General features: G+C 36.6%; 1 protein-coding gene and 1 long non-coding RNA gene across 5 annotated transcripts; one reads left to right on the top strand and one right to left on the bottom strand.

Moving 5' to 3' along the window:
• The first annotated feature begins 225 nt into the window (after positions 1-225).
• LOC126765190 (structural maintenance of chromosomes protein 4) lies at positions 226-5,678 on the top strand. Of its 3 annotated transcripts, XM_050482790.1 has the most exons (11): positions 226-321; positions 422-776; positions 834-1,202; positions 1,256-1,689; positions 1,766-2,390; positions 2,463-2,573; positions 2,735-2,934; positions 2,993-3,972; positions 4,167-4,867; positions 4,944-5,159; positions 5,229-5,678. In XM_050482790.1, the coding sequence occupies exons 2-11, from the start codon at positions 447-449 to the stop codon at positions 5,430-5,432; spliced, it is 4,170 nt and encodes a 1,389-aa protein (XP_050338747.1). In that variant the 5' UTR covers positions 226-321; positions 422-446; the 3' UTR covers positions 5,433-5,678. The 3 variants fall into 3 exon arrangements, with proteins under 3 accessions (XP_050338747.1, XP_050338745.1, XP_050338746.1); XM_050482788.1 differs by having other exon boundaries at positions 4,944-5,678; XM_050482789.1 differs by having other exon boundaries at positions 238-321; positions 410-776; positions 4,944-5,678.
• A 753-nt stretch (positions 5,679-6,431) lies between these two features.
• Positions 6,432-9,210, bottom strand: LOC126765424 (uncharacterized). Of its 2 annotated transcripts, none has more exons than XR_007668373.1 (3): positions 8,878-9,210; positions 7,142-8,822; positions 6,432-6,471 (listed from the first exon to the last, which is right to left on the bottom strand). It is a non-coding gene; the product is annotated as an uncharacterized LOC126765424 (long non-coding RNA). The 2 variants fall into 2 exon arrangements; XR_007668374.1 differs by having other exon boundaries at positions 6,432-6,772; positions 7,443-8,822.
• Between the last annotated feature and the right edge of the window lie 5,203 nt (positions 9,211-14,413).

Below are 14,413 nucleotides of genomic sequence, written 5' to 3'. Positions count from 1 at the left end.
GGAACAGATTCAATAATATTTGGATGATTACTTATATGTTGAAAACCAAATATTTATGATTAACGTTTAGGAACTCCAATAATTAAAACTCAAATCTGTGTTGCAATTTTTAGCGGAAATTTGTTTCCAAGATTAATTATTATATTATCTTAAGGTATATTATAGATGATACGTTGCAATACAACTCTGTATTCAGCACATTTCAAGTGAGAAGCGTTACGACGCTTACGAGAATTGGACAAGCATATTTATTTGTTTTCATTTCATATTAGTAGTCAATAAAGGAATCATTTTTTCAAATAAAATATTGTTTAAAGATCGGTAAGCCGTGAAAAAAATAGTACATATTAAGTTATTATTTTATGATATGGATACATTTTTTAAATAATTGAAATATATATTATACAAGTGACTTGTGCAGGTTACCAGTCGGCGCCAAACCAGTAATGTCGTCAGCCAAAAGGAAATCTGTGCCAGGAAAACATAAACAAACAACACCAGAGAAAAGACGGAGGAGTGGTCAGTTGGAACCTATTGTATCAGACACGAATTCTGCACGGGAATTTGAGACGACAGAGGAGCATCATGGATTGGATGATGCGAATATATCAGATGACGAGGAAGGTGGAACGCGAATTGGGGATATTTATATACCACCTCCAATACCACCACATTGTTCAACTGAAAGTAAAGGACCTCGTTTGATTATTAAAAAAATTGAAAATAAGAATTTTAAAAGCTATGCTGGTACAGTAGTCCTAGGCCCATTTCATCATGTGAGTAAAAGTTGTAATAGAAAATTTATTTTATTTTTAAGTGTTTATAATTGTTAGTGTTTTACGGCCATCATTGGACCAAATGGCAGCGGGAAGAGTAACGTCATAGATTCTATGCTGTTTGTGTTCGGCTATCGAGCAAATAAAATTCGATGTAAGAAAATTTCTACTTTGCTACATAATTCGGCCAGATATCCAAACATGTCTATGTGCTCGGTTGCCGTACATTTCCGTCAAATATTAGATAAGGAAGGTGGAGATTGTGAGGAAATACCTGACAGTGATATTATAGTGGAACGTATCGCATTTCGAGATAATTCCTCTTATTATACTATCAATGGTCGGCGAGTACAGTTTAAGGAAGTAGCAAAGTTATTAAAAAAACATCACGTTGACTTAGATCACAACAGGTTTCTAATATTACAGGTACGTTATGATAAAGTATTATACTTTTTCCTTTTTTAAAAATTATTACATAGGGAGAGGTTGAGTCAATTGCAATGATGAAGCCGAAGGGACAAACAGAAAATGAATGTGGTATGCTTGAGTACATGGAAGATATAGTTGGAACAACACGTTATAAAGAACCTCTTGTCAAAATAAATGAACGAGTTGAGCAACTTACTGAAGAGAGAACAGAAAAACACAATCGCTGCAAACTTGCTGAGCGTGAAATGAAGGATTTGGAACAACCATATACTGAAGCAATTGATTACTTGCGACTCGAAAATGAAAATACGCGTATTAAAAATCTACGCATACAAAAATATCTTAGTGAAAAAAATAAAAAACTTCAGGAATACAAGATAGAACACGAAGGAATTAATTCTGAGTTAAAAAGTCATATCGAAGGATTTGAGAAGATAAAAACAGAAAGGGAGGCAAAGGAGAAATTAGTAAAGGAAGAAATGTCGTGAGTTTTTTTTTTCTAATACCTAACCCATTTTTAAATTGTGTATTTATTGAATTAATTAAATAATTTTTTTAAGACAATTCGAGTCCCTTCGAAAAAAAAAGGAAGATATAGAAAAGCAGTGGGAATGTGCACATAAAAACTTTACCGAAGTTCAACAGACGATGGATATGACGAATAAAAGGCGTAAGCAGCATAAGTCACAAATGGAAAAACTTAAAGACGAAATAGTTGATTTAAGAAAAATACCTGAAAAGAATGAGAAAGAGATAGACGAATGTCAGAAGAAGGCTGTAAAACTTACAGAAAATAAAGCGGAACTGGAGGAAGAGCTTCAAAAGAACTATGTTTCGCTGGAACAAATAACCAAACCTCTTATAGAAAAACGTGAACAGCTCGAAACCGAATTAGTCGAGCTAAAAAAGCATGTCGACGAGGCTAAAGCCGCTTTGGCATTATCTGAATCTGAACTAAAAATTCTTAAACACGATGAAACGACGGAAACTCGAAAATATGAAACTATGAAAACGTCATATGATGAATCGAATTCCAGTTTAAGAGAAAAAATTGCGACCATTGAAGAAATTAAATGCCAATTACCCGAAATGCAAAGTGAAATCGTAGAAAAGACGCAATATTTGCAAAAATTACAGTTTGAAGAGCAACAAATGCGAGAAAAATTAATGACACTTAAGACTGAAGTATGTTATCTTAATAACATTGATATATACCAGACAATAAGTTTTTTATATTTTAAAATTTATTTTTAACAGATAAATGAAAAGTCTTTAAGCTTGCAAACATCGCGATCAAACAATAAGGTTTTGGACTTTTTGATGAGGCAAAAGAATGAAGGCAAAATTCAAGGAGTTTTGGGAAGATTGGTACGTATAAGAATAAAAGTAGTATTCAAAGCTAAACTTTTTGTCAGAACCAAAGGGTGATTGAAGTGTTATTAAATATGTTCGTCACCGGGACTAGTAAATTTGTAAAGTACTTATTAAACATACAACTTTTATTAATTAATTAATATTAATTCTGACAGGGTGATTTGGGTGCCATTGACTCAAAATTTGACGTAGCGATTTCAACAGCTTGCGGACGGTTAGATGACATCATAGTCGATACGGTTAATACTGCACAAGAATGTATAGAAAATTTAAAGCGTTATGATATTGGTCGAGCTACATTCATTGCACTAGAAAAAGTAAAATATTTAGAAAAACAATATGGACGAATACAAACGTAAGTACTGTTAATTGAGCAAAGAATTTTAGATTTCTTAATAATTGTCTGAATTTAGCCCAGAAAATGCTCCACGTCTTTACGATTTAGTACGCGTGGAGGATGAACGGGTACTGCCAGCCTTTTATTTTGCCCTCCGCAATACGCTAGTAGCCAACGATCTGGAGCAAGGTTCACGAATAGCTTATGGTGCACGAAGATATCGAGTAGTAACATTAAATGGTGACGTTATCGAAACGTCCGGCACAATGTCAGGTGGTGGTCGTACACAGATACGTGGAAAAATGGGAACTAAGGTGCAAACTAAAACGAAGCATTCAGCTGATTCGTCTATGATATCCCAGAAAGCTTTAGAAGATATGCAAGTTAAAGCCGAGGAATTACAATCTCAAATAAATTACAATCAGGAGGAGCAAGGTCGTTTAGAACGAGAGGTACAAAAGCTCAATTTAACCAAACAAAAAAATGAATCCCAAATACAAAAACTGGGTATCACCATTAAAAGTTTGAAGGAACAGTTGCCTCGCATCTTCAAACAATTGGAAGCGCAAAAAACGCGTATGGAGCGAACTACTACCGATGCAGCTAAAGTTAAAAATATTGAGGCCGCGATTGTAAACAAACAAAAGAATTTGAGGAGTTCTGAGGAAGAGGCAGACAAAGTGGCTAAGAAAATAGCTGAGGTAAAGAAAGAAATTGAAAGCATCCATGGTGATAAAGTTAAAGCTGTACAAACAAAAATCAACAATTTGGGAAACCAAATTAAGAAGCTAAATAATAATATATCTAAGTTAAAAGTTGAAGTAACTACGTCTGAACGCAATGTTATCAAAATGGAAAAACAAATTGAACAATTTAATGAGGACATATTAAAAGCGCAAGATGAGCTGGTTGCGATGAGTGCGAAGAGACAACAATATGACGATGAAACTGCGCAGCTTGTAAAAGAAATCGAAGAGGCACAAAAGGCGATTGAAAATACTAAGAGTGAATCTTCGGAAATTCAAAAAGAAATTGTAGCTTTGCAAAAGCGTGAAGGTGTGTTTTTTTTTTATCATATTTATTTTTTTTTATTTTGTGCTGTATAAGCAATAAAAATTTTTAGTTGGTCTCACTTAAAAATGCCATAATAAAGGGACAAAATTGTATTTATTGTCACACATAATAGAACTCAAAATTAGTCTTCGCTATATATATTTCTATATACTTAAAATAATATTGTTTTGTTACAGGGGAGTGGTCACTCAAACGAGTGGAAATTGACCAAAAACTTCAAACTGTTACTGCCAAAATATCTGACGTAAAATCTCAAATTCCGCACTGGCGAGATCAGCTTAAACCTTTACGTTTGCATGTTATTCCGGGGGACCAAGAACCACAGTCGCCCCTTAAAGCGTACACAGAAGAAGAGCTTGCTACACATACTCTACAAGATATCCAATATAAAGAGAGTGTTCAAGAGGAATTGCTTAAAAAAAAGCCAAACCTCTCATGTATCGATGAATATATTGAAAAGCGAAACGTGTATTTGGAGCGCGTAAAAGTGCTAGAAGATATTACATCAAAACGTAATGAAATGCGGCAGCTTTACGATGATTTGCGAAAGAAGAGATATAATGAATTTATGCTAGGTTTCAAAATTATTACGCGCAAGTTAAAGGAAATGTATCAAATGATTACCCAGGGTGGTGATGCTGAATTAGAACTTGTCGATTCAATGGATCCTTTTACCGAAGGTGTCAGTTTCAGCGTGCGGCCACCGAAAAAGACCTGGAAGAACATTTCAAACTTGTCTGGTGGTGAGAAAACATTATCATCTTTAGCATTGGTATTTGCATTACATTACTATAAACCGTCGCCACTTTACTTTATGGATGAAATCGATGCAGCTCTTGATTTTAAGAATATTTCTATTGTAGCACATTACATAAAAGTAAGTATAGATATATATATATACATATATATGTATATTGTTCGGTTATTACAATTTTTTAAATAAATTGTTGTAGGAACGCACCAAAAACGCACAATTCATCATCATATCACTACGTTCCAATATGTTCGAGCTATCCGACTATATTGTGGGTATATATAAGGTAAAAGACTGTACAGACTCAGTTACCATCAAGAATGTGCCGCCACCATTGCCACTCACACAAACTCAAACACAAGCCCCAACACAAATGTCAGATAAAAATTGTCTGTTTGACAAACTTAAGGAGAAAGTAAGTGATTCGCAAGTAATGGCATTAACACAAGTCGAAGAAGATTCTGAAAATGCGCCTCCTTCACAGAATCGTGAAATGTTATTTGACTCGAATTTGCAAGAACGCGACACCACGTTTGAACCCAATTACGAGAGTACTGCCCTATCACAATCGTTACAAAAGGACCTTGGTAACGATTCTGGTCGCTCAACAGTATGCTCTAAAGCCAAAAGCAGTATTGATTCGTTCTTTAAAAAACCGCTACCGCCCTCACAAAAAGGGACCATATGAGCTACCCAACCGAAATGCATTTTTGTTTTATAATTATAGCACTCTAAAATTAAAATTTTCGAGACGAGCAAATTTATTAATTCCACTTTATTTTATTTTTATTTATTTTTTTTTTTTTATCTTTTTTTGTGTACCGTAATTATTTACAAAATCAGTATGTTAACTTTTGGGAAAATTGTATTCTAATATTTCATTAATGTGGGTTAAAAAGCAAAAAAATAAATATATTCATTCTATATATACATATATATATTCTGGTATAGTTTCCGCTTGTGCATGAGTCCAAGTCATGTACGACCGCGATTATTGCTAAAGTAAGGAGCCGTAACAAAGTCTACAAGCTGGTTACCGGCAGCCCCTGAGGAAAAGAAAAGAAAGGCAATCGGCCGGCCCGTCGTGAACTACGCAATGTACTTTTACACCGACATCTTTCCAAAATTTTCAATACAATTTTAAATCCATATATATTCAACACAATTTTAGATCATTATATAGTCGAAAAAGTCTTTTCGTATTTCTAATTAAACTTCAACTTATACTCTTGCAACCAGTTGCTATAGAGTATCATAGTTTTGTTCACCTAACGTTTGTACGTATCACATAAAACTAAACGAGATAGATATAGCGTTATATAACACCTGCTCAAAATAATAGATTGTGTAACTTTTTCAAGTAAAGCTCATCAATAAAAAGTTTTATTTAAATTTTTAAGAAAAACGCAAACGTACTTATATTTTTCAAATATTTACAAGCTAAATTGAATAAACTTCATTAAAAAAAGCAAAACAAACAAATATAGATCTAAAACATTTCCAAGCTAAAATAAACTTGCTCAAAAAAATGGGTACACTTTTAATAAGACAATTATTTTGAAAAGACAAATTATGACAAAATAGTTTTGTTGTATATTTAACATTACAAAGTTATACTCGAGACAGACATGTAGTAAGAATACCATAGTAAAGGTATGGTCATGGTCGTGGTATTCTGTTTACTACGTTGGTGACACACACGGCAATGTAGTAAACTGAAATACTACCTTTGTTTCATAGTCATTAAATATTAAAAAAAAATGTAAACAATAAATATGTAGATGTGTGTTATGGAGAAAATAAGTATAATTATTTCAAATACTGTAAAGTTAATCTATTTTCATCGCAAAAAAGCGATTTGGTTAAAGTCCCTCTAGAATCCTCACATAAATGAGACATTGTCTGCTTTTCCGAAAGAAAAATTGTGAAAAATATTTTGTTTTCTATTTCAATAAATAATTTTTTAAGTCATTTTGACAGAATATTTCGAAGAGCTTTTGTGTAAAAGCTTTTAGCAAAGTTTGTTACCTGTTTTTTAGCTGTGTTTATACAAATACCACAATGAAACATCATGGTATTGTTACCAGCAAAATACTACATTGCTCATATGGTATTTTGCTGGTATTTGTACCATATATGGTATTGTTACTATATGTTTGTCTCAGGTATTAATAGCCGTATATCCACTATTATTCTGGATTACTTTATTTATTCGTTTGGGCATTCTACTGATTAAAGAATGACAAGTTTCTTCAGGTATATCATACCAAGTTTTTTGTATGCACTCCCATAATACCCGAGACACACATGTAGTAACAATACCATAGTAAAGGTATCATGGTATTCTGTTTACTACGTTGGTGACACACACGGCAATGTAGTAAACTGAAATACTACCTTTGTTTCATAGGCATTAAATATTTCAAAAAAATTGTAAACAATAAATATGTAGATGTGTGTTATGGAGAAAATAAGTATAATTATTTCAAATACTGTAAAGTTAATCTATTTTCATCGCAAAAAAGCGATTTGGTTAGTCTCTCTAGAATCCTCACATAAAATGAGACATTGTCTGCTTTTCCGGAAGAAAAATTGTGAAAAATATTTTTTTTTCTATTTCAATAATTAATTTTTTAAGTCATTTTGACAGAATATTTCGAAGAGCTTTTGTGTAAAAGCTTTTAACAAAGTTTGTTACCTGTTTTTTAGCTGTGTTTATACAAATACCACAATGAAACATCATAGTATTGTTACCAGCAAAATACTACATTGCTCATATAGTATTTTGCTGGTTTTTGGTGACACACATATGGTATTTGTACCATATATGGTATTGTTACTATATGTCTGTCTCAGGTATAACTGGTCTTTGTTAGAGAAAGATTGAGGCGCCAAATTTTTTTTTAGTTCTCCCCATATGTTTTCTATTGGATTTAAATCCGGGGATTGGCTTGGCCACTTCAAAACGTTAACACTATTGTCTTCAAAATATTTCTTAATCAGTTGGGAGGTATGTTTCGGGTCATTATCTTGTTGATACACCCAACGTAATGGTAAGTTTTCTTCAGCATAGGGTATCATGATATTTTCAAGTATTTCCTTGTACTCCGACGCTGTTGTTTTGTTAGTTGTCCGGTATATAGGACCTACTCCATGCCAAGAAAAACATCTCCACACCATAATGTTTCCACCTCCATGCTTCACAGTTCTTTTGTGAAATGAACGTGAAATTCCTTTCCTTTTGGACTATACACATTTCTCTCACAATCGCTTCCTCTCTCCTTCTCCACTTTTTTGCTCCCTCAGGTCATGACCAATCTGAATGACTTCTTGCAAAGTTTAACATCATATCTAAATTTTTTGATCGCATTAATGGAACTTTCCTGGCTATTCGTTGTGGGGTGGAATCGTTACATCCGTGAACGTATCACTCCTCACGTAAAAGTCTGTATTTCATATTATGACATACGTGATCGTAGCGCTTATATACGTGATCGTAACGCTTCTATCGTAATCTGGCATGATGACAAACGTGAACGAGTATATAAACGTATCCGTTTGTTCGAATCGTCAGTCATACGTAAATTATCAATCGTAATAGACAAATTTATGGAAATGTGAGCAAATTTTTTTAAATTTTATGTTTTTTATAATTTTTAGTAATAAAGAACACAAATAAGAAACCAATGAATGGAATATCTCATTAAAAATTAAAAAAAAAATTATTTATATGAACAAAATTTTTGTATTTTAGTCGACATTAAAAAATAAAACTATTTACAAGGTAAAGGACATATACATATTTCAATTAAATTTATTTAAGTATACATTCTTTGGTCTCTTATCGTTTGGTCGATAGCAGTGAGGCGGTTCGCTACCCCGGTGCCCATTTCTTGTGTGTGATAAGAATCACAATTTTGAGGGTCGTAACTTATTGTAAATTTTATGCAGATTTTATGTAAAGTCTCACAAACGTTAGTAAATCTTCCACTTTTGTGGGGTGATACCTTTCTCTCTCGCCATATCCTAAAATTCTCCACCGTATTTTTAAGATTCAAATGCTTTGTTCAACAATAATCTAGAAAGAAAATTTTGTTAATGAGGATTCATAATTGGTTTTTTTTTATACCTACGCTATTGCTACGATCTCTTAGCTATCTCCGCACTAGTTTTTTATCCCCATCACTTTCACTTGAGCTTAAATAAAAAAAAACAAAGTTGGATATTTAATTAGCTGTTTTTAGTTTATTGAAAATTTCGCAAAAGTTTTGACAGTTCCACATCTATTGTGACCTAAAAATACGATCCAAAGCAATGTGGAATTTAAAAATTATTGTGAATTGAAAATACATTACGATCCGTTTGCTATCATATTTTCTTTCGTATGTTTGCCGATCCGTGCACGGATGTAACGATTCGACCCCTGGTAGCTTGGCCTTTTGCAAACGCTTGTGAACTGTTTGAGCACTTACTACATTTACAATTTCTACTGCTATCACCTTCGACGACTTGAATGGGTCCTTTTTACAAATAGTTACATACAATGTGGCGATCCAGAACTGTACTCGTTTTTTGTAGCTTTCCACTACTAGATTTTCGCATTAACTCGGGGATTCACATACTTCGTTCTCTTAGAAAGGGCATGTTCAGACCCACACTTAATCTGGGGTGTTGTGGAATCCAAGACAGAATTGCTTAGCTGTCAGAATTGCAAACCAATTCAAATATGAATCTCTTTAAATTTTATGTTTCCGCCAGAAATTGCGACCTGCATACTTTCCGCCGTCCGACAAATGCACACGCGAGATGCATCGGGCAATTGCTTCCCTAAGGCAGAATATCAAAGAATTCGTATCCAAAAAATTTCGGGTGATGTTTAAATATATAACTATAAACCCTAGAACTTTCGCTTTAATCAATTATTTCTTTCTCTCCCAAAAACAAACATCAAGCCTCTAAAGCGGCTCCCCCTTAAATATCCGCATTTTTTTCTAAAACTCAATAATTAAAACATTTCGTACTTTATTCTTATGTTTTCTCCTATAGAAATAAAGATAAATCAATTCGTAACAATAAAATAACTCGATTTCTTAACTAACATTTCAAATATGTGTGCGACTATCTTCTTGCTTTATTTCTGACAGCAAAACCGATAAAAAAAAGTTGTTTGAGAAACTTGTTGTGCAGCAAGTCAATTTCGCCTTCAAGAATACGATCTCGACCAAGCAAAATGGGTTCTTTGGCGGCAGGTCTACGGCTACAAACCTTCACCTGTTTGTCGATTACGTACTGAGAGCGTTGGACAAGGGTGAAACAGTTCACACTATCTACAGGGACTTCAGCAAAGCCTTCCGACATGGTGGATCATGAGCTCTTAATAGAGAAGATGGATCGCTACGGAGTGGCGGGAAATGTATTGAGTTGGTTTAACTCGTACTTGACTGGGAGATTCCTGCAGATGCGAGTCAATGGCTATGTGTCATCCGAGTTTAAAGTGTCGTCCGGGGTCCCATAGGGTTCCCATCTGGGGCCAGTGTTGTTTAGCATATTTGTCAACGACATTGGGGACAAAATATCGTCGGAATTTTTACTATATGCTGATGACATCAAGATTTTCAGGAAGATAAGCACTGAAGATGATAGTAGTGCATTACAGCAAGACCTTGATAGACTTGAGGAGTGGTGCGACGAAAATAAATTGAGTTTAAATTTAAAAAAGTGCGTGGTGATGTTCTTGGTACGGTCCTTGAGTCGTCTTCCAGCTGTTTACCGTATCGCTGATCATCAGCTAAAAGAAGTCACAGTAGTAAAAGATATTGGTGTCATAATTGACAATGCACTAAATTTCGCCGGGCACATTGACAAAATTACATCAAAATTACAGGACACTTGGGTTCATACTCAGATGTGGGGACGACTTCAGGAATGTTGATACGTTCGTAAGGCTGTACTCGACCTTGGTGCGTTCGATGTTGGAGTATTATTCAATGGTTTGGTCTCCTCATACCGACAGTCTCATTGACAAAGTGGAGAGAGTGCAGAAGAAACTCTGTAAATATGTCGCGTACTTCCTGGGACGTAAAGGCTGGGTCGGAGGCTCGGAGGATGTTCGTGGTCAATTTGGGATTTGTGACCTGATGAGTCGGAGACAAGTATCAGATCTCTTGTTTGCTTTTAAATCACTAATAATTGACTCTCCGGAAATTTTGGAACAATTCGGCCTTGTAGGCTGTATGCCTGGGTTGAGGTCACACAGACTGTTAAAAACAGTCAACTTTTCGAAGAACTACGTGCGGGGTGGACCGAGGAGCAGGGTTGTAAACTTAGTCAATAGATATTATCAAGAATAATGAATCATTAATGTGTGATTTGTGATCAAACCTAGTCAAAATGCACTCTCCTGATGTTAATACTTTAGTATGCGTGGTTGTACTCGTGAGAGTTAGGTTACATGAGCTTAAAGTTTAGCAGAATCTTAGTAATGATCTAGTAATGATACACCAAGATATTGATTTGTGCAATGTTCACAATTAAGTCTCATTTAAATACTTATGTATATGCCTTTTTCCTTGTTTTTTGTTATACTTCTTTGTATATAGCCGATTGGCGTGAGAAATAATAAATAAATAAATAAAATTGGTTTCTGTGACACCCAAAACCGATAAAAATTTTGTTTCGAATATCAAACCAATAATGTCTGAATTCATGACACCTACTGCTTAGAGACAGTTTTTGAGACTTGAAACGATTTTGCTATTCTGTAAGTGACGGTCACAAAATCTATTACATTTCATTACTCAGAGATGTTTTTACACATGAATGAAAATAAATATGTCGATAACAAATATTAAATTTTCTATAATATAGTCAAAAAATATAATTATCAATAAAAGTAAAAATATATGTATGTTGATGTTGTTTCATAATATTTAAGAAATTAATGTAAAATTGATTTATTTTTAACCTTTTCGTGTTTTAGTTGCTTACAAAATATAAAAAAACGACAATCGAATAATATCTATAATGACCTCTGTTCAGTATATACAAAATGGCAAACAAGAGTTCGTTTTATTTCTGTGACCTGCTAACTATCAGGTCTCAAATTTTAGTCAATATTTTGAAACTAACGCTAGAGACTGTTTAGTGAATAGTAACTAGTCACAAATTGAGACTTTTCCTCAAAATGTTTCAAATAGTGACTAGAGACTGCTTACAGAATTCCACATAGATAAATAAATAAATATGTATGTATTTTGGTCGACCACATTTTGCCATTTTTCCGCTAGGGACATTATTCATCAGTGTAAATTGGAGGATGGAGTCATGTGTAGAAGTTCACGCAAGTGAGGAAAGTTCTCTGATCGCCATTCATTTGGGAGTGGCCAGAAACGATTCTTTTACACATGGCTCAAGCAGCTCACTACTTCCGGTCTTTGACCAAGTATCCTCTGGGTAGCCTAAGAACATCCGTTCGAAGGTGAGCTAATGTGAGAAGGCGAAACATTCCCTACATAGGGTTGTGCGCTGGGCTTGGGACCCGCCAATGAAAAAGAAAACACAGCCTCGGATGAGAGACCCCCCTTTTGATGACGACCATGGCAAACGGAATAAGGACTACGATTTGAGGGCATGCACCTGGAATGTCCGGACCCTTAATTGGGAAGGTGCCGCTGCCCAGCTGGTTGATGTCCTCGCAAAAATAAAGGCTGACATCACCGCCGTCCAAGAAATGCGATGGACGGGACAAGGACAGAGACGAGTAGGTCCTTGTGACATTTACTACAGTGGCCATATAAAGGAGCGCAAGTTTGGTGTTGGATTCGTGGTGGGAGAGAGACTCCGTCGCCGAGTACTATCATTCACTCCGGTGAATGAACGTCTAGCCACAATCCGCATCAAAGCGAGGTTCTTCAACATATCGCTGATTTGCGCCCACGCCCCGACGGATGAGAAGGACGATGTGACCAAAGATGCCTTCTATGAGCGCTTGGAGCGCGCTTATGAGAGCTGCCCCCGCCACGATGTCAAAATCGTGCTTGGCGCCTTTAACGCCAGGGTGGGCAAAGAAGGTATATTTGGCACTACGGTCGGTAAATTCAGCCTCCACGACGAAACATCCCCAAATGGGTTGAGGCTGATTGACTTCGCCGGGGCCCGAAATATGGTTATCTGTAGTACTAGATTTCAGCATAAGAAGATTCATCAAGCTACCTGTCTGTCTCCGGATCGAAAAACTACCAACCAGATCGATCATGTTGTGATAGATGGAAGACACGTCTCCAGTGTTTTAGATGTGCGTGCGCTCCGAGGTCCTAACATCGACTCGGAACTCGGAAAAACGCACGCCAACAAACACAAGGAAGGTTCGACGTCGAGAAGATGCAATCACAACAGACAGCCGAACGATTTTCTACTCGGCTTGCACTCCTGCTCTCTGAGAGCACTAGTCAACAACTCGGTATAAGGGAACTGTGGGACGGCATTTCAAATTCCTTACGTACAGCTGCAACCGAAACCATTGGTTTTCGGAAAGTGCAAAAGAACAGCTGGTACGACGAAGAGTGCCGTGTCGCAGCGGAGAGAAAACAGGCTGCCTACCTCGCAACGTTACGATCGACCACTACACGTGCGGGATGGGATAGATACCGAGAGTTGAAGAGGGAAGCGATACGCATTTGCAGACAGAAGAAGAAAGAGGCCGAAATGCGTGAGTACGAAGAGCTTGATAAGCTGGCCGACAGGGGTAATGCTCGAAAATTCTACGAAAAAATCCGGCGGCTTACAGAAGGTTTCAAGACCGGAGCATACTCTTGTAGAACCCCCAAAGGTGATCTAGTCACTGATGCCCAGAGCATAGTTAAATTATGGAGGGAACACTTCTCCAGCCTGCTGAATGGCAGCGAACGCACAACGCCAGGAGAAGGCGAACCCGATTCCCCAATCGATGACGATGGAGCAGACGTTCCATTACCCGACCATGAAGAAGTTCGAATAGCCATTGCCCGCCTCAAGAACAACAAAGCGGCAGGGGCCGACGGACTACCGGCCGAGCTATTCAAACACGGCGGCGAAGAACTGATAAGGAGCATGCATCAGCTTCTTTGTAAAATATGGTCGGACGAGAGCATGCCCAACGATTGGAATTTAAGTGTGCTCTGCCCAATCCATAAAAAAGGAGACCCCACAGTCTGCGCCAACTACCGTGGGATTAGCATCCTCAACATCGCATATAAGGTTCTATCGAGCGTATTGTGTGAAAGATTAAAGCCCACCGTCAACAAACTGATTGGACCTTATCAGTGTGGCTTTAGACCTGGAAAATCAACAACCGACCAGATATTCACCATGCGCCAAATCTTGGAAAAGACCCGTGAAAGGAGAATCGACACACACCACCTCTTCGTCGATTTCAAAGCTACTTTCGACAGCACGAAAAGGAGCTGCCTTTATGCCGCGATGTCTGAATTTGGTATCCCCGCAAAACTAATACGGCTGTGTAAACTGACGTTGAACAACACAAAAAGCACCGTCAGGATCGGGAAGGACCTCTCCGAGCCGTTCGATACCAAACGCGGTTTCAGACAAGGCGACTCCCTATCGTGCGACTTCTTCAACCTGCTCCTGGAGAAAATAGTTCGTGCTGCAGAACTAAACAGAGAAGGTACCATC

This window comes from Bactrocera neohumeralis, unplaced genomic scaffold, assembly GCF_024586455.1.
Source record: "Bactrocera neohumeralis isolate Rockhampton unplaced genomic scaffold, APGP_CSIRO_Bneo_wtdbg2-racon-allhic-juicebox.fasta_v2 cluster10, whole genome shotgun sequence".
In the NCBI taxonomy this organism is placed as follows: domain Eukaryota; kingdom Metazoa; phylum Arthropoda; class Insecta; order Diptera; family Tephritidae; genus Bactrocera; species Bactrocera neohumeralis.
The sequence above is the reverse complement of the archived record's forward strand: the minus strand, read 5'-3'. Positions and strand labels throughout refer to the sequence as shown.

What these genes read in the sequence shown, in the direction of transcription:
- LOC126765190 (XM_050482788.1), top strand. Translation starts at nt 447, where the DNA reads ATGTCGTCAGCCAAAAGGAAATCTGTGCCAGGAAAACATAAACAAACA. An exon ending in TTAGTAAAGGAAGAAATGTC is followed by an intron (nt 1,690 to 1,765) that starts GTGAGTTTTTTT and finishes AATTTTTTTAAG; the next exon opens with ACAATTCGAGTCCCTTCGAA. An exon ending in TAATGACACTTAAGACTGAA is followed by an intron (nt 2,391 to 2,462) that starts GTATGTTATCTT and finishes TATTTTTAACAG; the next exon opens with ATAAATGAAAAGTCTTTAAG.